Source organism: Moschus berezovskii, chromosome 20, assembly GCF_049115385.1.
Source record: "Moschus berezovskii isolate FMDL1 chromosome 20, NW_MosBer_1.0, whole genome shotgun sequence".
Taxonomy (NCBI): domain Eukaryota; kingdom Metazoa; phylum Chordata; class Mammalia; order Artiodactyla; family Moschidae; genus Moschus; species Moschus berezovskii.
Genome location: NC_142479.1, coordinates 62,361,023 through 62,386,291, shown reverse-complemented (window position 1 = coordinate 62,386,291; position 25,269 = coordinate 62,361,023). Strand labels below are relative to the sequence as shown.

At 51.6% G+C, this 25,269-nt stretch overlaps 3 protein-coding genes across 5 annotated transcripts; 2 read left to right on the top strand and 1 right to left on the bottom strand.

The window, feature by feature from the left end:
- Positions 1-11,298: 11,298 nt before the first annotated feature.
- On the bottom strand, positions 11,299-15,226 carry ALYREF (Aly/REF export factor). The gene is made up of 6 exons (XM_055408316.2): positions 14,843-15,226; positions 14,235-14,366; positions 12,589-12,736; positions 11,972-12,035; positions 11,696-11,873; positions 11,299-11,602 (listed from the first exon to the last, which is right to left on the bottom strand). Exons 1-6 carry the CDS (start codon positions 15,077-15,079, stop codon positions 11,588-11,590), a joined length of 774 nt encoding a protein of 257 aa, XP_055264291.1. The 5' UTR covers positions 15,080-15,226; the 3' UTR covers positions 11,299-11,587.
- Positions 15,227-15,231: 5 nt separating this feature from the next.
- On the top strand, positions 15,232-20,937 carry ANAPC11 (anaphase promoting complex subunit 11). 3 transcript variants are annotated; one of them, XM_055408317.2, is made up of 3 exons: positions 15,232-15,336; positions 15,826-15,946; positions 20,589-20,937. In XM_055408317.2, the coding sequence occupies exons 1-3, from the start codon at positions 15,298-15,300 to the stop codon at positions 20,732-20,734; spliced, it is 306 nt and encodes a 101-aa protein (XP_055264292.1). In that variant the 5' UTR covers positions 15,232-15,297; the 3' UTR covers positions 20,735-20,937. The 3 variants fall into 3 exon arrangements, with proteins under 3 accessions (XP_055264292.1, XP_055264295.1, XP_055264294.1); XM_055408320.2 differs by having other exon boundaries at positions 15,256-15,340; XM_055408319.2 differs by having other exon boundaries at positions 15,274-15,625.
- Positions 20,938-23,111: 2,174 nt separating this feature from the next.
- Positions 23,112-23,578, top strand: NPB (neuropeptide B). Its single transcript, XM_055408315.2, has 2 exons — positions 23,112-23,360; positions 23,441-23,578. The coding sequence occupies exons 1-2, from the start codon at positions 23,118-23,120 to the stop codon at positions 23,567-23,569; spliced, it is 372 nt and encodes a 123-aa protein (XP_055264290.1). The 5' UTR covers positions 23,112-23,117; the 3' UTR covers positions 23,570-23,578.
- The last annotated feature ends 1,691 nt before the right edge of the window (positions 23,579-25,269 follow it).

The following is a 25,269-nucleotide window of genomic DNA, read 5'->3' as shown; positions in this document are numbered from 1 at the left end:
CAGTTGGTTTATTCACTTCAGGATCCAGATGGAGTCCACACTACACACTTGGATGATGTGCCACTGAGAGGTTTATTCTCATACCAACTGTCTGAAGCCACACATCAGTGAAATTCTGACTATTAACTGGAGTGACCCTGCAAGCTGAGAGCTCACTCCAAGGACTGCCCCTGCTTCAGGCATCAGTCATGAGCTACCCACATTTTTTGCCAGCAGACTACAAATTCAGAGGTTCCCTTCACTGCTTTCTCAGGTTCAATAAACAACTCAGAACTCAGGAAAACAATTTACTTCCAAGGATCCATTTATTATAAATGATACATGTCAGGAACGGCCAAAGGGAGATGCTTAGGCCGAGGTGGGGGTGGGGGATGTTCCTGGAGTCTCTGTGCTGTCTCCAGCTGCAGCATCCTCCCAGCATTACGATGTGTTCGCCAACCTGGAAGCTCTTTAAACCCCATGGTTTAGAGGGTTTTCATTACAAGGCATGATTGATTAAATCATTGGCCACTGGTGATTAACTCAATCTCCATCCCCTCTCCCCTCTGCAGAGGTCAGGGGGTAGAGGGTAGGGCTGAGAGTTCCAAACCTATGTCTTTCTGGTGACCAGCACCCACCCTAAAACTATCTAGGGGCCCACCAAGAGTCATTCATTAACATAAATTGAAAAGGCCTTGTTATGAATAACAAAAGATGATCCTATCACTCAGGAAATCTCAAGTGATTTAGGAACAAAGGCCAAAGATCGGATTTATATAGTTATTATACCACATTCACTTCTTTTTTTCACATTCACTTTTGATTCCTTTTCTATGCTTGTGGCACTTAGGTGGGGAGAAAACCAGGACACCTGTGGTTAGAAGTTCCCATGGGCACTTGTGGATTTGCCAGGTGAATCGTCGGGTGTGTGATGTAGTGTGGTGTGTCTTCTGTTCCCTTTACATCACAGGGGGGATGAGCCCCAGGTCAGTTTGAGGAAGTGCTGTGGGCTTCCCAGTGCTTCATCTCAGGGGACACTCTGCTGATCCTACCTGCAGTGAGGTATGGTAGGCTCCTGGGACTGCTTGGCCCACTATTTTCTATCGTCACATCAGCTGCTGAGGACTCTTCCCAACATGCATCATTTTATTAGGCATCAGAAAATGGTGATTTTTTTTCTAATACTTTTGTGTTTCTTAGCTGGATTTTTGTTTTCATATTTATTTATTTGACTGCACCTGGTCCTGGTGGCTCAGAGGTTAAAGCATCTGCCTCCAATGCGGGAGACCCGGGTTCGATCCCTGGGTCGGGAAGATCCCCTGGAGAAGGAAATGGTAACCCACTCCAGTATTCTTGCTTGGAGAATCCCATGGATGGAGAAGCCTGGTAGGCTACAGTCCACGGGGTCGCAAAGAGTCGGACACAACTGAGTGACGGAACGGAACGGTCTTCGTTGCAACACATGGGATCTTCAATCTTCATTGTGTCCTGTAGGATCTTTAGTTTCAGCACATGGGATCTACGTCCCTGACCAAAGATGGAACCCAGGCAGGCCCCCTGCTTTGGGAGCTCAGAGTATTAGCCACTGGACCACCAGGGAAGTCCCTTAGCTGGAATTCTTTATAAAAAACCTCCAGTCATCAGCTACTTAATCCCTTCAAATTACAGTTTGTATAGGAAAAAATATTTGTTTCATTCCTTTTATTGGCCAATTTTTAGAATGAATTAGTGCCCAAGTAATCTCCAGAGGTGAACAGTAGGTTTTTTTTAAAGTATCATTATGGACTCTTGGATGTTATTTATTTGAGAAAAAAAAAGAAAGAAATATTAATTCTATGAAACCACTAGTGGTAATTTGAATGGCTTGTTTATGATGGATTTGCACATTTAAAAAACTGGAATGCTCACAATGACTTTTATAAAGATACTAATTTACAATTAGCTAACATGTTAAAACTTTTATAATTTGTTTCTACAACCTGCACAGATAACATAAAAATTAACTCTGGCATAACTTGGACAAGATAATATATTTTAAACTAATGATATTATCATGGGGTTGCAAAGAGTCGGACAGGACTGAGCGACTGAACTGAACTGAACTGAAGTGAATGAGATTATCTCCCAGTACTCTGATGGCTTATTTTCACATTAAATCTTTATTGATATATATTGTTTATTGCTGCATACATGCTAAATCACTTCAGTCGTGTCTGACTCAGTGCAGCCTCATGGACTGTAGCCCACCAGGCTCTCCAGTCCATGGGATTCTTCAGGCAAGAATACTGGAATGAGTTGCCATTTCCTCCATGGTATCTTCCTGATACAGGGATCGAACCTACGTCTCTTATGTCTCTTGCACTGGCAAGTGGGTTCTTTACCATTATTGCCACTTTCCCCTAAATGGTCACTTGATTCCAGAATGACTTATTAATAATGACAGATAATTAATGTAAACCATATAAACTTTTATGAAAATTATACCTATGTAATTCCATAACAAGTAATAAATGTGAATTACAAAAATAAATCAGGGTATGTGGGAAAGGCACAATAGAATACAAAGTGTAGCAAAAGAAACTAATTGTAGTACAAATTACTCTGAAGCGGGTAGAAGAGAAGGACTTGCCTAAGCAAATTTGGAAACTGGTACTTTCACTGGAAATCAGTACTCTATGGCTCAACACATGGATGAACCCAATACTGTACCCGAGTTAGTAAATGCTTCTCACAGGGGTGTATGTTAGCCATTCTAAAATCAGGCTAGGTGGATACTTAAAGGACTGACATCATTTAAGCAAATATCATGTTGATAATGAGAGCCAGGTTTCTTATTGCCAGGGAAAGAATTTACAAATAAGGGGAGATAAGAGTGAATCCTGTGGAATTAATTGGGTTGGAATCAGAGAACAGTAAAAACTCATGGTTTTTTTTTAAATGCATACATATAGCTAAAAACAGAGGTAAATATTGAGGTATATGCATGAATTAGTATATATATTTCCTAGTTTTGTCCTGAGAGGGCCCAGAAGCAACAACAGCCCAGCAACAGTGAGCACACCCAACACCCAGATCTTGGTGGTTAAATACCAGCCTCCACGAAAGGAGCCAGGGAATAGAAGGTGAGCCTGGAGCCTCTTCTGGGGCCAGAAAGTCAGGAAGTGCTTTAAAAAACAGGCTCCCCTGGCAGTCCAGCAATTAAATTTGACTCTATGCTTCAACTGTAAGGGGCACTGGTTCAATCCCTGGTTGAATTAAGATCCTACATGATCTACACAGTGCAGCCAAAACATGAAAAAAAAATTTTTTTTCTTAAAAAGGAAAAAAAAAAAAAGGACATGGCATGTCAAAAAGGCACAGGCGTGAAGAAGGCAATGGTAACACACTCCAGTATTCTTATCTGGAGAATCCCATGGACAGAGGAGCCAGGCGTGCTACAAGTCCATGGGGTCTTGAGAGTCAGACACAACTTAGTGACTAAACCACCACCCAGGTGGGTTAGCTGAGAACTAGAGCCCCCCTGGAAGTTAAGTGGGGGGTTGGAGAGGGGTGCAGAATTCTGTCTGGGGGAGAAAGTAGCCTTGAACTAACTGGGGCAGGGAGCTGCCAGAGAGACGGCTCAAGTTGTTCCCAACAGGAGAAAGATTGAGTTCAGATGTAGGGTTAGAAAAATAGGTAATTTGACCAAAGGCATCAGAACAAGCCAACCCAACTGGTTCACGAATGTAGTTTAATTAAATGAATCCAGATGGAAATAAAAATAGATTTAGGGACCACAGAGTGATTGGCGGGGAAGGCAATGGCAAGCCACTCCAGTACTCTTGCCTGGAAAATCCCATGGATGGAGGAGCCTGGTAGGCTGCAGTCCATGGGGTCGCTAAGGGTCGGACATGACTGAGTGACTTCACTTTCACTTTTCACCTACACACATTGGAGAAGGAAATGGCAACCCACTCCAGTGTTCTTGCCTGGAGAATCCCAGGGATGGGGGAGCCTGGTGGGCTTCCGTCTATGGGGTCACACAGAGTCGGACACGACTGAAGTGACTTAGCAGCAGAGTGATTGGAGGAGTGGAGAAGGCTCAACAGGGTCTGGCTGACCTCACCTGAAGCCTAGGTGAGGAGAGAAGGGCTGTGAAGGCAATTGGAAAGTAGTTTGGGGAGGTTTTAGAAGGCAATCTGACTTCTCTTTGGAGGAAGTTTGAGCTGGTTGGGTTAGCAGTCGAGAGAAATGGGATTGAAAATGGAATTAGGGCCTCAGTATCCTTGGTGTTGGCCCAGCAAATATTACTTAGTTGCCACCAGCCTGAAGAATCTATGTTGTAAACTCTTTGATTCCTTTGATTATGTGCTTTATATCCTCTTTTCCTATTTCTTAATAAATTCTTTTGAAAAATGTGAAGAAAAAAAAGGCATAGGAGGAACCCTAATGTCTGAGCAACAGAGTTTATCAGATTGTGACTCATAGAATTACATAAATTATCATCAGTTACCAGATTATGACTCATAGAATCAAATAGCCACAAGTCCATACTGACTGAAATAAATAACTGAATAAATGGTGGAGAAAGGACTGTTCTTTCTTAGAAAAGAATTCCAATTAATGTTGAGAGAATAGGAGAAATACAAAAAATGCAATATTAAACGCCACAATAATAATAATCACACCATGAAAGTGAAAAAAAAGTGAAAGTGAAAATCCCTCAGTTGTGTCCGACACTATACATGGACTGTATAGTCCATAGAATTCTCCAGGCCAGAATACTGGAGTGGGTAACCTTTCCCTTTTCCAGGGGATCTTTCCAACCCAGGGACTGAACCCAGGTCTCCCACATTGCAGGGGCATTCTTTACCAGCTGAGCCACAAGGGAAGCCCAAGAATACTTGTGTGGGTAGCCTATCCCTTCGCCAGTGGAGAATTGATACCGGGGTCTCCTGCATTGCAGGTAAATTCTTTACCAACTGAGCTATCAGGGAAGCCCTTATTGCACCATAGGAGGCTAAAATTAGCAGGCAAAATGGTGAGAAACAAGTATTCACTTAGTCTCAAAGTTCCTCCCAAAATTTATAGATTACAAAGGAGAGAAGGATAACTCTTCCTTCTTTATGGAGAAACCTGGCAGCTCCCACTGAATCATGCAAGCAAGGTTATAAGATGGGTAATGAGAGAGACAGACCACCATTCTGTACCCCATAGGAAACCCTTTCAGTGATATTTTTGCTTGGAGTATGTAACTTTGGTCTAATCAAAACGAAGCAAGACAATCCCCAATGGGACTGATCTTCAAAAAGTGCCAAGGTCATGAAAGACATGAAAAGGCTAAAAGCACTACCAGTTGAAGATGACTAGACATCTTTAGCTCAAGGCAGTGGTCTAGACATTCCTTTCCCATGTAGAAGGGGGAAAAGCATTTACAACATAGACTACAGGACAGCTGGCTAAACTTGAATAAGGATTATGGTTCAGATAATGGTATTGTTATCAGTGGTCACATCTGATTATGTAAGATGATGCATTTGTTTTTAAAGACATGCATGAGGAAGGATTTAGGGGTAAAGTGGCATCACGATGCAACTTACTCTCTATCAGTCCAGAAGAAACAGAGAATGAAAAGGAGCAGGGTTCCATCTGGTGGTCTGGATGACAATCAGGAATTCTTTGATTATCACTTCTTTTCTATACATCTGACTATATTATCACCCTGCTTTTTTAACTTATATGCAGAGTACGTCATGAGAAATGAACTGGATGAAGCACAAGCTGGAATCAAGATTGCCGGGAGAAATATCAATAACCTCAGATATGCAGATGACACCACCCTTAAGACAGAAAGCGAAGAACTAAAGAACCTCTTGATGAAAGTGAAAGAGGAGAGTGAAAAAGTTGGCTTAAAACATTCAGAAAACTAAGATCATGGCATCTGGTCCCATCACTTCATGGCAAATAGATGGGGAAACAGTGACAGACTTTATTTTTTTGGGCTCCAAAATCACTACAGATGGTGACTGCAGCCATGAAATTAAAAGACGCTTGCTCCTTGGAAGAAAAGTTATGACCGACCTAGACAGCATATTAAAAAGCAGAGACACTACTTTACCAAAAAAGGTCCATCTTGTCAAAGCTATAGTTTTTCCAGTGGTCATGTATGGATGTGAGAGTTGGACTATAAAGAAAGCTGAGCACCGAAGAATTGATGCTTTTGAACTGTGGTGTTGGAGAAGACTCTTGAGAGTCCCTTAGACAGGAAGGAGATCCAACCAGTCCATCCTAAAGGAAATCAGTCCTGAATATTCATTGGAAGGACTGATGCTGAAGCTGAAACTCCAATATTTTGGCCACCTGATGCGAAGAACTGACTCATTTGAAAAGACCCTGATGCTGGGAACGATTGAAGGCGGGAGGAGAAGGGGATGACCGAGGATGAGATGGTTAGATGGCATCACCGACTCAAAGGGCATGAGTTTGAGTAAACTCCAGAAGTTAGTGATGGACAGGGAGGCCTGGCGTGCTGCAGTCCTTGGGGTCACAAAGAGTCGGACACTGAGCGACTGAACTGAACTATCAAAATTACAAACTGACACCTAGGAACATTCCCAGTTAAGTGGAGAAGTGGCTGATGTTAACAGAAATGATGCAGAAACCGGGGTCTCCTGCATTGCAGGCTGATTCTTTACCAACTGAGCTATCAGGGAAGCAAACTTAGTTGCTTTATGATTCAGCAATTCTACTCTAAAACCACTGAAAACTATCTCCACATAAAAATGTGTACCTCGATGCTCACAGCAGCATTATTTCAATAGCCAAAAAGTAGATACAACCCAAATGTCCATCAACTGATGAACGGACAAAACAAAATGTGAACTATCCACTGTAGGATTATTTGCAGTAACAAGAGTTTCATTTGGACCGGATACTGACACAGGCTATAACAAGAATGAACCTCAAAGACATTGTGCTGAGTAAAGAAGCCAGACACTGAGATTGTATGAACTGTCCAGAACAGGCAAATCCACAGAAAGCGGACAAGTGAAGGCTGAGGAACGGGAACAGAGGCATGATGGCTAGTGGGTTTCTTTTTGGGGTGATGAGAATATCCTGGAATTTGAATGTGGAGGTGAATTTGTGACTTGGTGAACAGAGTAAAATTACTGTAAACGGGTTAACTCCATGGTATGTCGACTAAATGTTAATCAAGCTCTTATTAAAAAAAAAACAACCTGCAGTAACAAGGGTTTCATTTGGACAGTGCTGGGAAGGTTATTCTGTATACATCATTACCTCAAATTTTGTACTGACTGTGTTATTTTTTCAGGTAAAAAACCAGTGTTCTTAAGAGTATTTCACATTTCACACTCATTGAAACAGAAACACAGAAGCCCACTCCATGGCTCTGCCTTTTCAGTCATTGTCCTTGGTTGTCCCCCATGTCAGTCCCTAAATGCTCAGTCCTGGCAGCCCCTCCCCGGGTCAGGTTGCACCTCTGGGAGATGCCCTTCCTTTGAAGCCCAGCACTGGGGCCCCACGACCTCTGCCCTCTCCACCAGCCACAGTGGGGCTCTGGCTTGTCCCCGTGTTCCCACCCTAGGACCTTACACTTGCTCTTCTCTCTTCCAGCAAGGCTCCCCTCCAAATATCCACGTGCTCACAACTCCACCTCACCAGCAAGGCCTTTCCCTACTCCTTAGCACCCTCTGCTGTTTTCCTCCACAGCCTTGTTATGACCTGACATCTTGTATTTCACTTTTCCTGTCTTTCCCCCTTTGGAATGTATATTCCAGAACAGAAAATGCTCTGTGTCCTGCTCCACTTATTTCTATTGTAGTTGTTACACTATTATCATAATTTCTTATTTTTGTTTCCTGTATTAGAGCCTTAGCTCCCTGCAAGCAAGAACAAAACCCTTGTTGTTTAGAGAAAGCAACATTTCTCTTCTGGTATTTCAGATCACGTCTGAGTGTGACAACCGTTCAACGACTCTGACACCCTGACTCCTGCTGGGTTTCACACAACCTGCCAAGGGACAGGGCTGTTCCTCCTTATCCAAATTGCTCTGTAAACCACGTGTATCTTTGCTCAACCAAGCAAAGCAGCACGCACCTGGAGCTGAGTGGCTCCTCTTCACACAAGCATCCTGTCAAGTCCAGGAGCCCCAGGCCCTGTGGGCATGCCACCCTCTTCCCTGGCGCTGGCTTCCTCAACATCCTCAAGATTCCTGAAGACTGACTGTCCAGATGAGGCACGTGCCCACTCCTGGACTGATCACTGAACTTTCCACTCAGACCACAAGCTGGGGTACATTCCAGTGCCCTGCAAGTGGGACAGCCCCATCCACCTGGTCTGCGAGACTGCAATCCAGAATTTGAGAAAAGAACATGAAGGAGAAACTGAGAAAAAGCACCAAGTCGATCTCATCCTTTTATTCACTTGGTCTGTACTTTCAGGGATGAAGTGCTGGCCATTGCAGGGATACCCAGCACTGCCCTCAGGTAACCAGAAGCCTGGTTTGCCTTAGAGCACAGGAACTGCCCCTGCGCACTTACCACCCAAGAGCACTTCCTCCCAAGAGCACCCCCACGTGAACAGCAAAGCACACCCTTGAGATAATGCATGATTTCCCATTTCACAGTTAAGGAGATTGAGGATTAAAGTGGTGCCAGGGAGGAACTTCCCTGTGGTCCAGTGGTTAAGAATTTGCCTGCCAGTGCAGGGGACAGGGGTTCAATCCCTGGACAGGGACAATTCTACATGCTGTGGGGCAATTAAGCCCATGTGCCACAACTACTGAGCCTGTGCTCTGGAGCCCGTGCTCTGCAACTAGAAAGTAGCTCGCTGCAACTAGAGCAAGCCCATGCGCAACAACAGACCCAGTGCAGCCAAAGATAATTTAAAAAATAAAGTGATGGGGAGGTTTCTCTCAGCTCCCTGCCAAATTGCAAGCTTTTCTGACTTGGTCATCTTCCTACTATAGACTTCCAGGAAATATGTCACCCCTCCCTACTCCTGTCACCTCCAGCCCCATATCCCTACCTCTACCTGCAGTGTCCACACGTCAAGTTCCAGCTCACAGACATCTAGCTGACAGCAACACTTGTCTGGGTCCACATCTGTATGCCTACCCATATCCGGTGTTTCTGCCTCTTAGACCCAACACTGAGCACAGCCCGTCCTTTGCCTGCTTTCTTCCTGGGACTTTCTCTTCACTAATGACACCCTCCGCCCATGTGGCACCTTGGCCACCCCTTACCATGCCCCAGAAGCCCCCTATTCCCGGTCATCGCTCCCTCCAAACACCAGAGCCAACATCCAGAAAGCAGTCTCCCTGCCTGGCATGTGCCTGCTTAGCCCAAGGCCACATCTGAGAGGCTGCCTGGCTCCGTCCGGATGGTCTGAACTCTACCAGCCACCCCTCACCACACTGCAGCTAAAGCTGAGCCCCAGCTGATCCCTTCCCGTTAGGACTGGGCTAGAGGTAGGGATGAGTCACCTCAACCATCTTTCCATCAGTGCCTGGCATGGCTCAGATGGCTCAAATGGCAGCTGCTGGCTCTGCAGTGACAAACATTAACTGACCAAGGGCCACCCCTTAATCACACTCCTTGACTCACTCCAGCCTCATCCCAAACATGGAAACCATCTGAGCTGCGGGCCATGGCAGCTGCTTCTGGAAGAGCCAAGGCACCAGCTGCTGTTAAGGCTGGGGTGACCCTCCTGGCCCCCAATTACCCCTCCCCATAGTCCCTATTCTGAAAAGGCTGTCACCATCCCCTTCTCCTGCCTTCTGTCTTTCCCAGCATCAGGGTCTTTTCCAATGAGTCAGCTATTTGCATCAGGTGGCCAAAGTACTGAAGGACAGCTTCAGCATCAGTCATTCCAGTGAATATTCAGCGTTAATTTCCGTTAGGATTGACTGGTTTGATGTTGCTGTCCAAGGGACTCTCAAGTCTCCAGCACAGTTTGAAAACATCAATTCTTTGGGGCTCAGCTTTCTTTATGGTCCAACTTACATCTGTACATGATTACTGGAAAAACCATAGCTTTGACTATATGGACCTTTGTCAGCAGTGATGTCTCTCTGCTTTTCAATAAGCTGTCCAGGTTTATCAGCTTTTCTTCCAAGAAGTGACTTTTAACATCAGAGCTGCAGTCATCCTCTGCAGTAATTATGGAGCCCAAGAAAATAAAATCTTAGTTTCTTTCTCCCCTTCTGTTTGCCATTGATAGAACCAGATGCCATGACCTTTGTTTTTTGAATGTTGAGTTTTTTTTCACTTTCTCACCCTCTTAAGAGGCTTTTTAGTTCCTCTTCGCTTTGACATTAGAGTGGTATCATCTGCGTATCTGAGGTTGTTGATATTTCTCCCAGCAATCTTGATTCCAGTTTGATTTATCCAACCTGGCATTTTGCATAATGTACTCTGCAGGTAAGTTAAATAAGCAGGTGACAGCATACAGCCTTGACCAATTTTGAACCAGTCTGTTTTCTATGTCTGGTTTTGTTGCTTCTTGGCCTGCATACAGGTTTCTCAGGAGACAGGTAAGGTGGGCCATCTCTTTAAGAATTTTCCAGTTTCTATCTGGGTTTTAGGCATAACTGAGTGGCTCAAAGGCATGTCCTCAGGAGGGGAGGCCCAAAGAGATGTCCATGCCCTACACCCTAGGGATCTTGGCCCCTCCCGAACCGTAGGAACTGCATGGCAGGTCACACGAGCATTCGGGCAAGTAACATGACCATCATGCTCTAGTCTGTCCCAGGAGGGGTCCAGATGGGCGCCAGTGTCTGTCTGCCCCCCCAGTTCCCTGTGGGTCAAATGAGATTCTACCACAGCTCCCACTAGCTACATCTCCAAGTACATAATTAAGCAAACACCGAATACAGTGATCTTTCCTTCATGACACAAAAGATGAAAAACACACAGGGATTATATTGCAAAGTTAGAACTACCAAACCCAGGTTTCTGAGAACCAGAGCACGAGAAGGAAAGGAACAGCTCAACCCAGCAGTCACCTGAAACACAGGGCACCCCACCTTGCCCCACCCCTCACCAGGCAGTACAGGCAATGGACGGGTAGCTACACGTGGAGGACCAGTGCTCCACATCCTCCCACCTGGGGGGGTGAGAAAAAGGGGTTTGGATCTGTGGGAACAGCGTGGCAGCCAGCATCCTCCTGCAGAACTCCAACCCACAGGCCAGGTGCCATGTGCCCGGCAGGCCTGCTTCATTTCCTCCTCAGAGCCCACGTCCCTCCCGCCTACCAGATCACACCAGCATTCTGGCCCAGGTGAGGACCCTGAGAATGTGGAGAATTAAACAGTTCCAGTTCTACACACATTTCTATTTTATTATGGCAAAGGTGAAAACGCCACCTTCTCCACAACAACAACCAGTAAAATTTATCCCAAAAATAACTCAGTACAAAACAGGTCTGTTTCAGAATTAAAAAAAAAAAAAGGAAAAAGAAACCTTTACATGAATTTTAAATCCTATTTTAAAACATAAAAGAAACAAATCCATCATTGGCCACACAGCCCCAGTCTGTCACCCCCTCCCGCCAGGGAGCACGGACGAGACTTCTGGGTCCTGGTCCATGCACGGATTTGCCGGTCTGTTTAACTGGTGTCCATCTGAAACAGAGGAAGACAGGTGCTCACTCAAAATGAGGCCCTCCTCCAGTTGGTCTGGGACTGACCCTCACCCAGCCCTCCTCTGTGACTTACTCTTGCATTATAAGCATCCAGCTGGGCATCTAATTCTTCTGCGGAAAGCTGCTGCTTTGAACTCCTGCCGGTGCCTCTGCCTCTGCCCCGGCTGCCTCCACGGGTGCCTCTCCGGGTGCCGCCGCCGCCACCAAAACCTCCTGAACCACGGTTTCTAGTCATCCCACCTCTGTTTACACTAGCAAGAAAAGGAAACTTTGCTCACATGCCTGGGAAGACCTGCAGCGTGAGGAGACACCCCACAGGCCAGCCCTGACTAGAGGCCCCGGAACTCACCTCTGTGCAGGTCTCCGCTGCGTGTCAATCTGTGAGGTGACGAGCTGAATGTTCATGGGGCGGCCTGTGGCAGAGAACACAAGAGGGCCAGCTCCTGTTAGAGGACTCTGAAGCCTGCTAAGGGCAGCACCCTGGCCTCCATGCAAGCACTGGAAAGGGACACTGTGCATCTCGATGCTCCCGACGAGAGGACAGCCTGGAAATGCTGGTGGGAGAACAGCCCCACCAGCGCCTCCTCGCTCCTTCTCATCCAGTGCAGGTGGGTGTCTGTCGGGTGTCCAGGGTGCCCAGGAGCAGAAAGGTACCTTTGTCTTTACGACTACAGCCCCGCACTCAAGAGCTGTACTATGGTGGTTCTGAGAAGGCTTCACAGGAGTGAATCTTCCGGAAGGAGCTGAAGGAGGGGAGGGATGTAGCTTGCTGGATGGGGGTTCACAAGAGGTTGGTCCAGATGTGTGGGGCAGCATGAGAGGTGGCAGTGTGGAAGAGAGACAAAGGGGCGAACGCAAAGTGTCCTCAGGCAGAGGGGACCCTACTCTTGCAGGGATGGGGCCAGCCTCTGGCTCCGCAAACTAGCTATAGCGCTGCAGCCTTTCTGGGTCCAATCCCAAACGCACCATCCAAAGGGACGCCGTTGTACTGTTTCATAGCTTTTAGTGCATCTGCCTTCCGCTCAAAGTGCACGTCAGCTGTTCCTAAACTGCGGCCAGATCGGTCGTAGTGCACAGCCGCCTTCTTCAGAGTTCCAAATTCAGCAAAGAGCTCCTGAGAGTCAGAAAGAGCAGTTGTTAGCAAAGCAATTTTTCTTCTGGTGGCCCAGGGACACTCCCTGGAAGTGTAAACTGCTTTGGGGTATTTCCCTGGGAGGAAGACATACATGTGGTGGGGCAGGGCAGTGGCAGTGGGACCTGGGGTATGGGATGGGACAGGTGGGACAGCAATTTCCTGGAGCAGCTGGGCCCGAGGGCTCCTGCCCACTTGGGAACCTGACATCTGTACCACGATGCAGGTGAAGGATGACAAAGCCCACCAATGAAGGGCAAAGATTAAGTTGCTATCTTCTTCAACAAAGGAATATTTACAACACACCCAAGGACTGTGCCAAGAAGCAGCCAAGGCCAAGATCACAGAGCAAGGGGCTCTATCCACTTGTGGACCAGCTCCAAGGGCCCTCTGACTGGGAGCCCTGACCCAGCCCCTCCCCCAGGGCAGATTCTGGCTCACCTTTCCCTCTCCTCCTACTCAAGCCTGCCGCAAAGCCTGAAGTCAAGCGCTGCCATGGAAACTGCCCTGACCTCAGGCAGGCTGGGAGTTGGAGAGGGAACCCAGAGTGTGGGGCTACTCCGGCCGCAGGCACACAGCGGGAAGTGGAGTTCACCAAAAGCGGTTTCCAGTGGATGCCAGAAACCACCTTAAAAAAAGTGTTGAGACACTGTGAGTGCTCACTGGCCTTGCTCTGTCCTCCCAAGGCAAAGTAAATGGCTGGGCTCTGGGAAATTGAACCCAGGAAGGCCCAGTACCCTGCCCAGCCATCTCCTGGACTGACCCCCAAGATGTCATTACTTAACCGTTTTAGGCAGCAAGTTTAAAGGCCATTGGGGTTCAACCAAAAAAAAAGAAAAGAAAAAGAAAAGGAAAAAAAGAAAAAGGAGGGGAAAGAGAGAGAGGGAAAAAAAAAAAGGCTTCAACCAAAGATGTTTGAGAATCATGCCACTAACAAAACCCAGGGGGTGAGGATAAGTGAAAAGACAGGGGATGAAATTCCAAGTGAGACACAGGGCTTAAGGCAAATGGAGCCAGAGTGACACAGGCACTATCCTGCTTCTGTGCTATGTCAGTTGTACAAAGGAAGTGCTTTCTCCTCCCAACAAACCATTAAAATAAGCAAAAAGTAAAGAAAGCAAGTAGCCTAGCTGTTTCATGAACAGAAAAGGAACCATTCAACCAAGCTTCTGTCAGAAGAGCTTGGGCAGAGTGCCTTCATCTACAGAACATGTCTTAGCAAGGAAGAACAGCAGTGCTCCAGACTAAGCTGGGGCCTGTCTTCCAGCACAAACTGACACACTGGTCAGGCTTTCAACTCTAGCTCAACCTCTGCTCTGCATTCCTGGAGCCCCTCACAGGGAACAGTGGCTGGCCCTGGGGTGCCTGGGAGAGCTTGTCGTCCCAAGGTGCGTGTGTGGGGGATTCAGGGCCAAGTCCCTAACACCACAACCAATTCCGTGCGGAGTGACCCGCCCACCAAGAAACTCCAGTCCCTTACCTGAATATCAGCGTCGGACACTCCAAAATCCAGATTTGACACCAGCAGTTTCCCACCGGTCTCCACGCCGGCACCACCCCCAAAACCGCTATCGAAAAGGTCATGCTGCCATTTGTCAGGAAGTTGTTTCGGCTGAGGGAAAAGAAAACACAAGAACAGAAAAAGATCTGTGAGTCTCACTCCAAGGCTCGCCCTCGCCCTCACGGCCACAGCAAGACCCTCCCCCCATCACGGCGGGGAGGCAGGCGCTGAGAGAGCCCCGCAGCCCCGCTTCTCGCCCGCGTCAGGCCGTACTCGGCCGCCAAGGCCACACGTCCCGCAACTTCTCGGTTCCCTCCAACCAACTTCCCGCCACCCGGGCGGCCGCGCCAACGGCGCCTTAGCCCCCAGCGCCGTGAGGCCGGGCGCCCTGTTAAGACAAAGGCCGCCAGGGTCTCCGCCTTGGTGCCCGGCAGGCGTGCGACCTTCCCGCCCGCCGAGCCGGCCGGCGCCCGCGCCCCCCAGCCCAGTCGGGTCAGTCGGTCGGCCGGCCAGTCGGCCGGTCGCCCGAGTACCGCCCTGCCGGTTCGCTCCCTCGCCGCGGCCCGCCACCCGGTCTCCACACTCACCCTGCTGTAGGGCGCCGGCCGGTTCCTGCCGCCGCCGCCCGCCGCGCCGCGGGCGATGGCCGGCCGATTCCGAATGGGTCCGCCGCCTCGGTTCACTCGCGCGGCGGCCTGGGCCCCGCCGCCGCGGCCACCCTGGGAGCCGGCCCGGCCGCGGCCCCTGCCCCCGCCGCGGCCGCCTCGCTGGCTCCGGTTCAGCTTAATGATGTCGTCCAGAGACATATCCATTTTGTCGGCCATGGCGGGCGCGGAATCGGCCTCGGCTCGAGCCCGCGCGTCAGCACGTCGGCGCGTCACTTCCAGCGCCGCTAGGGGCTTTTCCGGTGCCGCGTCCTCAGAGCGACCGCGGATTGGCTGCTGGCCTTCGGCGTCTCAGGGGGCGAGGCCGCGCGTGCGCGCTGAACCACCGAGCGCGGCGGGCGCCTCTGAGAAGTGCCGAGCCGCCGCCACTGGCGTTTATGTACCTTCCCGCGCGGGGCCGGCGCTGCCAACTGAAGGCGGGTGGGGCCGCGCACGATTAGATCGGCGGGGGCGCGGCCGTTGGGGGCGTGGCCGAGCGTGGCGCCCCTCCCTTGCTCCTCCCCCACCGCACCAGGACCCCGCGCCCTAGTCCCGCGGCGGGAGTTAGTGCGGCCCGTGCCGGGGTTGTTTCCGGGGTGACCTCGTAGGGAGCCGGCTTGGGGCTCCATCTCTCAGCCCCGTCAGCCCTTTCGGAAGTAGCGCACGGCGCGTTTCTGCGGTTGTTAAAGAAAGCCGACGAGCTCTTCTGCGGACCCCGGGGCAGAAGTGCGTTGTTGGCGAAAGACCAACACCGGTCTTCCCGAGGACCCGGCGCCCGCCCCAGCCCCCTTGCAGACAGCTCTTACTACCCTTCGGCGGCCGCTGTTGCCTGCGCTGGACTCTCGGGGCGACACCCCTTCTTTGGCTTCCAGGTGCCGTAGCTCTGCAGACTCAGCACAGCCCGGTGGTCTCTTCCTTCCCCGCAGGCTCCTCGCGCCATGAAGGTGAAGATCAAATGCTGGAACGGCGTGGCCACTTGGCTCTGGGTAGCCAACGACGAGAACTGCGGCATCTGCCGGATGGCCTTCAATGGCTGCTGCCCGGACTGTGAGTGCCCCCTGCCCGCTGTCTCTCGAGCTGTGCCTATCCTCTGGCCTTGGCGTGTCCCCAAAAGTACTTCCACAGCGTTCCTGGGGTTTGGTTTCCTCTTTCCAAGAAAAGTTGATAGAGAAAAGCCAGGCTATTTGGGCCCATATTTGTACAAAGATCCCGTCAAAAGTTTTGTAAGGAAAAGAGCACAGTTTCCTATCCTGATAAAAGTCACTACGAGACACGTGGAACGCAAAGATAGGTTGCTGCTGCTGCTGCTAAGTCACTTCAGTCGTGTCCAACTCTGTGTGACCCCATAGACGGAAGCCCACCAGGCTCCCCCGTCCCTGGGATTCTCCAGGCAAGAACACTGGAGTGGGTTGCCATTTCCTTCTCCAATGTGTGAAAGTGAAAAGTAAAAGTGAAGTCGCTCAGTCGTGTCCAACCCTTAGCGACCCCACGGACTGCAGCCTACCAGGCTCCTCCATCCATGGGATTTTCTAGGCAAGAGTACTGGAGTGGCTTGCCATTGCCTTCTCCAAAGATAGGTTAAGACGTTTTATTTGAAAATTTCAAGTCAACAAAAAAATGTAATGTTACAAGGTTTCCCCCTCAATCCAGCACATAAACGAATAGCACGTTTTCATATCTGTTAGTTTTTGCCCAGCTGTTTTAAAGTAAATGCTAAATGTCTCCTGCATTGTCAGGTGGGTTCTTTACCACTGAGTTACTAGGGAAGCCTTCAGTTCAGTTCAGTTCAGTCGCTCAGTCGTGTCCGACTCTCTGCGACTCCATGAATCACAGCATGCCAGGCCTTCCTGTCCATCACCAACTCCCGGAGTTCACTCAGACCTATGTCCATCGAGCCGGTGATACCATCCAGCCATCTCACTCTCTGCCGTCCCGGTCTCCTCCCGCCCCCAGTTCCTCCCAGCAGTCACTTTAGACAACATATTCCCTTACCGTTTGCCCCTCACTCTTAGCCCTTGTTCAGATTTCTTTAGTTGTCCTCAAATATCTTTTTATTGTTGGGTAGTGTGAGCCGAGACCCAAGGTGTGATCACTTTTTCCCTTCACTACTTAATGTAGAATAGTTTTGCTTCACCTTCTGTATCGTGTTTTAGACATCGAATTACTTGTTTTTATTTTTGTTAATTTTTGGCTGCGTGGGGACCTTCATTGCGTTGGGCAGGCTTCTCTCTGGTTGTGTTGCCTGGGCTCAGTTGTCTTGTATCAGGTGGGATTTTAGTTCCTAGACCAGGGATCAAACCCACATCCCCTGCATTGGAAGGCAGATTCTTAACCACTGGACCACCAGGGAATTCCCCGTAGCCATCTGATTCTTTCAGAACGTGTTGTCTTGCGAAATGCCTGACCTCAGGTTTTATCAGATTTCATCTTTGCGGTGTCTTTTGCATCGTTCCTTTGTCTCCATGTGTTCTGTGACTTGAAAGTATTTGGGTCAAAAGGAGATTTTCGGACCAGTGAATTTAGTTTTTAGTCAGACCCAGTGAACCAGAAGCAGTAGGAAGGGTCTAAGGCTTTGCCTAGGGAACGAAAGTGTTGCTACGAGAGAAGGGAGACTTGGGGACCACTGAGAAGTCAATGACCAGGCCTGTCCTGTGGGGCTGGGAACATCAGAATAGTACTAGATCTTTGCTTCTTACAGTGAAATTCAAATACTTGAATTTTAGTGCAAATATAATTTTATCCTAATCTTAAAATCTTTACATCTGGTGAGAGAAAATCTCATCACCTATGGGCTAATCCATCCTGATTTAATCAGGCTGGGATATAATCTTAGGAAATCCATGATTGGTTCTACTTGATGAGGTTTTTTGTAACAGGGAGAGAGAATAGAAGCACAAGGTCTGGCTTGGTTTAATCCATTTAAAACCACCCTTTCTTTTTTTTGGTTCAGTTGGGTCTTGTTACTACATGCAGGCTTTTTCTAGTTGAGAGAGCCCTACTGTAGTTCCCGTGGCTTCTCGTTGTGGAGCACAGGCTCTAGGCGCACAGGCTTCAGTAGTTGCATTGCTCGGGTTTAGTTGCTCTGCAGCATGTGGAATCTTCCAGGCCCAGGGATTGAACCCGTGTTCCCTGCATTGGCAGGTGGATTCCTATCCACTGTACCACCAGGGAAATCCTAAAACCACCCTTTCTCAAAGGTACAACACAGGTTATATGTAGGTACTTGCAACTTTCTCAGCAGCAGATGTGGCTTCTGAAAAGAAAAGTCCTAGGGTAGCATTTATGTGGTTATGCCCTTGATCCAGTGTGGGTGAGTGAACCTGTGTGTCAAAGATGGCACCAGGGGTTGCATGCAGCTTGTGGAACCCAGTGTGTGGGGCTGACTTAGGTGTGCTGGCTGCTGGGAAGAGGAGGGGGGTGTTTAGAGACTGAACTTTGGACTTGCTGGTTGTGAGCCAGCTGTAATGATCAAAGTGTTTGGTCAGCCCAGGATGCCTTCTATACAGATCAAGTGATGCTGGATTTCTCTGCTGAGATGGAATTCCTACGAAGAATCCAGAGTGACTCAGACTGTGGTAAACCAGCTCCTTGTCTCAGGGCTTTGTGAGTGAAAGTCTTCTGGAGAGGACCCCATCGACACTTAGCATGAGTCACTGTCAGCATGGAAGGTGGTGTCAGATTCCCCATGAATGGACATGATAGCTGGGGTACTCCTGCCAGTAGGCTAGTTAGGCTAGCTGGCCCCTGCGCATCCTCTTACGTCCTCTATTTGTAAGGGCTCTAATGTGTTAGGGGTGATTCCAAGCATAGTTCTGATGAGGTTGGAAAGACCCTGGGTGGGGGTGGGGTGGTGGTGGGACCAACAGAAATCAGGTGTCACACCCTGTGGGCTCCTGGCACAGGGCCGTCCACCTCGCCCCCCCACCGCAGCCCTGGGAAGCAGAGTGAGCTAGATAGTTTTGTATTTATTTGCCAAGTAAATTGTTTTTTGGTTGTTTGGTCATAAAAGATTCAAAAAAGGAATGATGTTTTGTTTTAGAGAGGATTACTTTTAAAAGATTGAGGGTTCTGGGGGGAGAAAGGATCTATGTATATGTATAGCCACATCCCTTCATGGTTCACCTGAAATTATCACAATGTTGTTAATCGGCTATACCCCAGTACAAAATAAAAAGTTAAAAAAAAAAAGATTGAGAAACACTGCCCCAAAACAAGAGAGTAAGAAGATGGCAGTGCCCATCTATCTGACTCCATAGGGTGAATGTACCACTGTGGGGCAAGAGCTGCTCCCAAACTGGGAAGGAGGTGCAGGTTTTCAGCAGCCACTGAAGGATATTTAAGACCTGGCACTCACACCAGCCTCCTGATTGGTGTGCTCCCTTCAGGCAGTGGCAGCTGCCCTCGTGAGTCACGTGGCTCTGGCCTCCTGTCTGGCGGTGGAGTGATAGAGACTGCGGAGCACTGTGAGATTTGGACAAGTGCTCAGGTCAGGTTTCCAGCTCCTTGTGCAGCTCAGAGCAGGTGCTCCTTTAGGTGTTGAGAGCACTGTCATGTGGCTTAGCCATGGTGTTATCTCTTTAACACATCATACAGTCACCTGTCCCTGTGTCTGGTGTCCAGAGAGAAGACCAGAACCACAGGTGACCAGGCCAGCACTTAGGAACCACTTCGTGGCTAAGATGTCTGCTGTTCACCCCAGCTTATCTGGCTGGTGCACTGTGTGCCCTAGTGACTGCTGGATTTGGCTCATGCTTGATAGGCATGAAGGGCCCCCATGGCAATGGTTTGGGGGAATGGCCCCCCTAGAGGGTGGAGGCAGCAAGCTGCAGCTCCCCCTGCTCATGGGGACCTACCTGCTCGTGGCTGGAGGAGGACATTGTGCTCTGCCGGCACCAGCTGTGTGATGGGGTTTTCTAGATTCTTAAAAATCAGAGACTTGTTTCTCTTGATGCCAGGCCCTCTTCACAGTAGTAGCGTGTGCAGGAGTGTGGGCTGGAGGGCCAGCACCAGGTTCTCTGGACCTTGGAGATAGGATAGAAATGGGAAGGAAATGGGAGGTAGTGCCATGTCACTCCCAGCTGAGTGCCTCTTGGTGTTGAGGCAGCCTCGTGTGCGCCAGTATGAAAACTCATGAATAAACATCCCAATGCAATGCTGAGAGGCCCTGAGTCACACCCCTGGAGGCCATAAGCTGGGCCATAAGCACCTGTGTCCCTGACCTGCTCCCTGGTACTGAACTGGGTCCCTACTGCCTGGGGATGGCGACATCTAGTTTCTAAGGCCCTGGCTTACCTCACCTTGATCAAGAGGAATGGTTCACCGCTCAGAGGTAGGTCACCTGTGTAGGCGCCTTGACACACTGATGTAACCTTGGCATCACCGGTGCCAAATGGCAGAGCTGCGGTGTGTCTGCAGATGGGCCCAGGCCCTGGGAGGCCAGTGGGCGGGGGTTCAGGCCCGGCCAGAGCTCTTCCTACTGCTGCGCTCCCCTAGAGCTGCTCCTGCGTGGAGGTGGGAGCAGCCCAGGTGGTCTTTGCAGAGGTTGATGTAGAGGCAGCTGCTCAGCCGAGCCCGTGGTTTCCTTCCAGATGCCTGTCCTCTCTGAGCCCTGAGGCCACCCTGGGCACACTTCCCCTTCGGACTTGTCCCGTGCTCTGGGTGCCTCACAGGTCTCTCGTCCCTCCCGCAGGCAAGGTGCCGGGTGACGACTGCCCACTGGTGTGGGGCCAGTGCTCGCACTGCTTCCACATGCACTGCATCCTCAAGTGGCTGAACGCGCAACAGGTGCAGCAGCATTGCCCCATGTGCCGCCAGGAGTGGAAGTTCAAGGAGTGAGGCCGACCACGCTGCCCGATGCCCCTGCCCTCGCCCTGAGACGGCCTCACCCCCACAGTGGCTCTGAGTGGCTGTCTCCTCCACGGGGACAGTCTCCTCTGGGCTCTGACAGGGTTGAAATGAGGACTGGAGCTGTGTTTGTGTTCTCCCATCACAACGTTGACACTTTTACCCAATAAATAAAAACTCATTAAACCACCTAAGCCTGGCCGGAGGCTTCAGTTGCTTGTTTTCTTGGTGCTGAGGCAGCCTCGGTGTGCGCCAGTATGAAAACTCATGAATAAACATCCCAGTGTGATGCTGAGAGGCCCTGAGTCACAACCCTGGAGAAGGAGCCAGGGATCAGCCAGAGGAGCCAGGGTGGGAGGAGTGGGCTCGGGTTGGAAGAGCCTGGTGGGGTAGAGAGGCCGGGGGCCCCCTCTTGAGGGTGGTCACTGGGACCCTGGCTGAACACAGCTGGCAGGCACTGCCATGCTTCCTCCCTCTGGAAGGCTGTCCCTGAATACGTGCTGGCTAAGAGGGCTTTGCCAAGGCGGCTGTGATTGGTGGTCTCAGTCCCTTTCTCCCAGCCCCCTTGTCAGGGCCAATGTCCTTGACATCAGGATGTGTGTCCGCAGGTGTCTGAGGGTCTCCCCATCTAGGGAAGGACAGCCCTTGGGACGTCCTTTGGGCACCTCTGTTCCACCTCAGCTCCTGTTGGCTGGTGGCCTGGTGTGGGGCAGGGGCCAGAAACCCAGCCCTAGGGTTTTGAGCAGCTTCTGGGTGGCAACCATTGTAAACTGCATGTCCTGTGAGCATGGGCTCCTTCCAGTCTATTCTCGATGACCCCCCCCCGCAACCTGGGATCACTGCCCTGTGTCCCTGTAAGGCCTTCTGCCCAGTGGGTAGCTGGTTTCTGAGCACCAGTCCCCGGGGAAGAAGGCAGGGCGGTACATGGTCTAGACCAACGTGCCCAGAGGGAAGGAACCCTCACAGAACCTGGAGGTCATATGCTCCTTGCCCAGAAACCCAGTTGCCAGGGCCCTTGTGCTGGTGTCTGTCCTGGGAAGGCACATGGCCGGGGTGTTTGGAAAGTGTGAGCATGAGGAGGGGTGGCTGGGTAAGCCTTATGTCACCTGCTGTGTGCCCTCCGTCTTGGGCCCTTGGACTCAGCCTGGGTGCTCCCATTTAGCTCTTGGGCTCTAGGCAGTAACTGAATTCTAAGTGCCTATCTACGGTGTGTCTGGATCCATGGCCACTGAGTTCACAGACCAGTAGGAAGCCCAGCCCTCACTGGGAGGTAGGCAGTGGCAACTGCAGAGGATCCCACAGCGTGGCCTGGCCTCCATCTGGCCTGCCCCTGCCGGCCTCCCCTCCCTGGAGTTCTGCCTTCCCAGGGGAATTCTCCCCTGTGACAGGAAGTACCCACATGCCTAGGGTGCCAGACTGTGAGCCGAGCCTCCAGGCTTTCAGCCCTGGCACACCGGGACAGGTGCCCTCACCCCAGAAGTGTAGAGCTTGCCACAGGTCATACACTCCCACTTCGCTGCCAGGTGGGCTCCTCTCCATTCTTTACTGGGTTCCAGCCTGGTCCTCCCAGGGCCTGCGTGGTCCCCTCAAGCGGGACACAGAGCTACCTGCCGGGCCCAGCACACACCCAGAGCCCAGCCATTGGCTCCCTCCCAGGAAGCTCAAGCGCTCTGCCAGGTCCTCTCAGGCCGCATAATCTCAGCTCTTCCTCTGCCACAGTGGCACAGGCTCACAGCACCCACCTCTGCAAAGGCTGTCCCCTGGCCTCCCCTCCTCATCTGTCCTGTGTGCCATCCTGCTAGCTCTGAGGACCAGATCAGTGGTATAAAACTCTCATGGGTGTGAAACCCATCTCTGCCTTCCCCACCTCTGGCCCTCTTAGATTTCAGTGCCTCCTCCAGAAGCCTGGTCCCCTGGTCAGCTCCCTTTAGGGTGGGAACTGCTCCTTGTCCCCGGGGTATAGGGAGACAACTGCTCCTTGTCTCCAGGGTACGGGGTACAGTCCCCGGGGGGTGACTCGGGGCTGGGGCGCTGTCGGACTCTGAGGGCTCTGCAGCACCGCCGCCCCTCCTACTGAGTCGGGGCTAAGGTCTGTGGGAGGGGCCTGGGGGCTTCCTCCCAGCAAAAGTTGAGTGGGCCAGAAACGCGAAGGTGGGGAGGATGGGGGCGTCGCATCCCCTCAAGACCTGGACCATCTTTCTACAGCGTGCCCCTGTTCCCAAGAGGCTCTGAACCCCGCGCGGGCTTCTCCCTCCAGGATGCGGAGGCCCGCGCATCCCGGCGCCCGCCCTCGCGCCCCGCCCCGCCCCTCCGCAGATATAAGGCGCGGGTACTGCCGTTCCGCGCCCCGCCGCCCGCTGCCACCGAGTTCCCCATGGCCGGGCCCGCGATGCTGGTGGCCGCCGCTCTGGCGCTGTGCTTACTGCTGGCGTCCCCCGGCCTCGCGTGGTACAAGCCGACGGCGGGGCCGGGGTACTACTCCGTGGGCCGCGCCGCGGGGCTGCTGTCCGGCTTCCACAGGTCGCCGTACGCACGGCGCTCCGAGCCCCGCGGGGGCACGCGATCCCTGAGAGGGGCCGGCACCTTCCGGGAGATGCGCCCCAACCTGCGGAGTCTCGTGAGTAATGGGCGCTGTTGGGTGTAGAGGGCTGGAGGGTGCGGGCGCCCCCTTATCCTTCCATCCCATTTCGCCCCCAGGCCGTGTGCGTCGAGGAGGTCACCCCGAACCTGCAGAGCTGCGAGCCGCTCCCCGACGGCCGCGCCACTTTCCAGTGCAAGGCCGACGTCTTCCTGTCGCTCAGCGTCTCGGACTGTCGCGGCAAGTGAGCCCAGCCCCGGCCTAAATGCCCGGGTACCGGGGCGCTAAATAGCACCCAGCATCGCCCTGGCGCTAGATAGCACCCAGCACCGCCCATCCACCCCCATAGTAAATGGCTTAATGAATAAATGACTTGCAGCCTCTGGAAGGTGGGCACAGCGAGTGGCGTGGGCGTCGGGTGGAGTGGGCGTCTCCTGAATCTCCACACCCACACTCTGCTCACCTAGGCTTGCAGACAGCAGCCAGGTCACCAGGTTTCACTGAGACACCTGTACAGGAGCTCCCAAAAACCACTACTGTAAAATGCTGCTGGGAACTTTCAGTGGACCTCCGGCCATATCAAACCCAGACATCTGGAGCCTACATCTGACTCTGCAAGGCTCCGCTCCATGCCCTGCCCCCTCCCTGCTTTTGTTCAGGCAGCTCCTGGATCCTCCTAGGAGGTGCTGCCCGGGTCCCCCACTAGCCATCAAGTCTACCACTCAAAAGTCCTACCTTGTAATAAGCCTCCCCTAAACACCCCACACCAGGTTGCCCTCCTGCCTCAAATGCTACATTTCTCGAGGCCTCCCTTACTAGAGGGGCAGCTCTTGGAGTGACTCCTTTCTTGGAGCACCCCCAAAACACCTCAAAGTACACAGCATGGGACAATACTTGTGCCAAATGAAAGAAAGAATAGGTTGGGCTCAGCAAGAGGGGGAAGGCAGCTAGATGTGCGGCTCCGGGGCTGGGAGGGGCTGCAGCAGGGGGATGACAGAGCTGGGAGCTGGGCACAGCCCCAGCTGAATCCTGAGTCAGGAAGCTGGCTCCTCCCGGGCCTGGGAGCTCTTTGTTCATCCCAGTCTAGACTCATAGGAAAGCGGTACCCCCACTATGGCCAGCATGGGTGCTGCCATACCTGGAGAAGGGAGGAGTTGTGCAGGACCATGGCTCCTGAATACAACTGCCTTGTGCCAGCCCAGGACCCCTGCCCCACTCAGGCTAATTCCCTAATTGACTTGTTGGGATCTCAGGTTGATTTACACCCTAGCCAATGATGCTGACCTGAGTCCCTTAGCCTGAGCTCTGGCCCAAGATCTGGGGCTTGTTTCGACGACGTCCCCCACCCCATGGAGTGCCTTGCCATCAGCTGGGCCTCAAGGGACCCGAGAGCCGGACCCACGAGTCAGCCCTCTGCTGAGGCTGTGGGTGGGACCCAAAATCCTATTATATCTGCGTGGACAAGTCTCCAGAGGCACCCACCTCCTGGACACCCAGGCTCCAAGTCTCCTCCAACCATGGTCCAGCTGGGGGGGGGGGTTCTTGGTTGCTGCTGCAGGCTGTCCCCCAGTCCTCACCTTGGGGTGCTACCCAGCAGGGGGTTCTGAGAAGGCCTAGGGCTGACTCTGGTCTCAAGAGGAATCCACTGGCTGCTCCTGTATCCCTCCCCGGCCCAGCCCCGCCCACTGCCAATCAATTTACAGGAACTGGCTGATCACTGCCGCCAGGGGTTGGAGTGAGAAGGTCCAATACCACTGGGTTGCTGAAGTTGGGGCAGGGGTGCGGGGAGGGCCCTGTGCCTCTCACAGCTTAGTGTGCTGCCCCCACTGGGAAAGGGAGGAAAGGAAGTGGGGCAGGGGCTGCCCCGAGAGGCTATGTGCACTACAGTACCCCCAGCCCCCTCACTGCAGCGGCCCACACAGGTTCTAGACTGGACCTTAAGAACCAA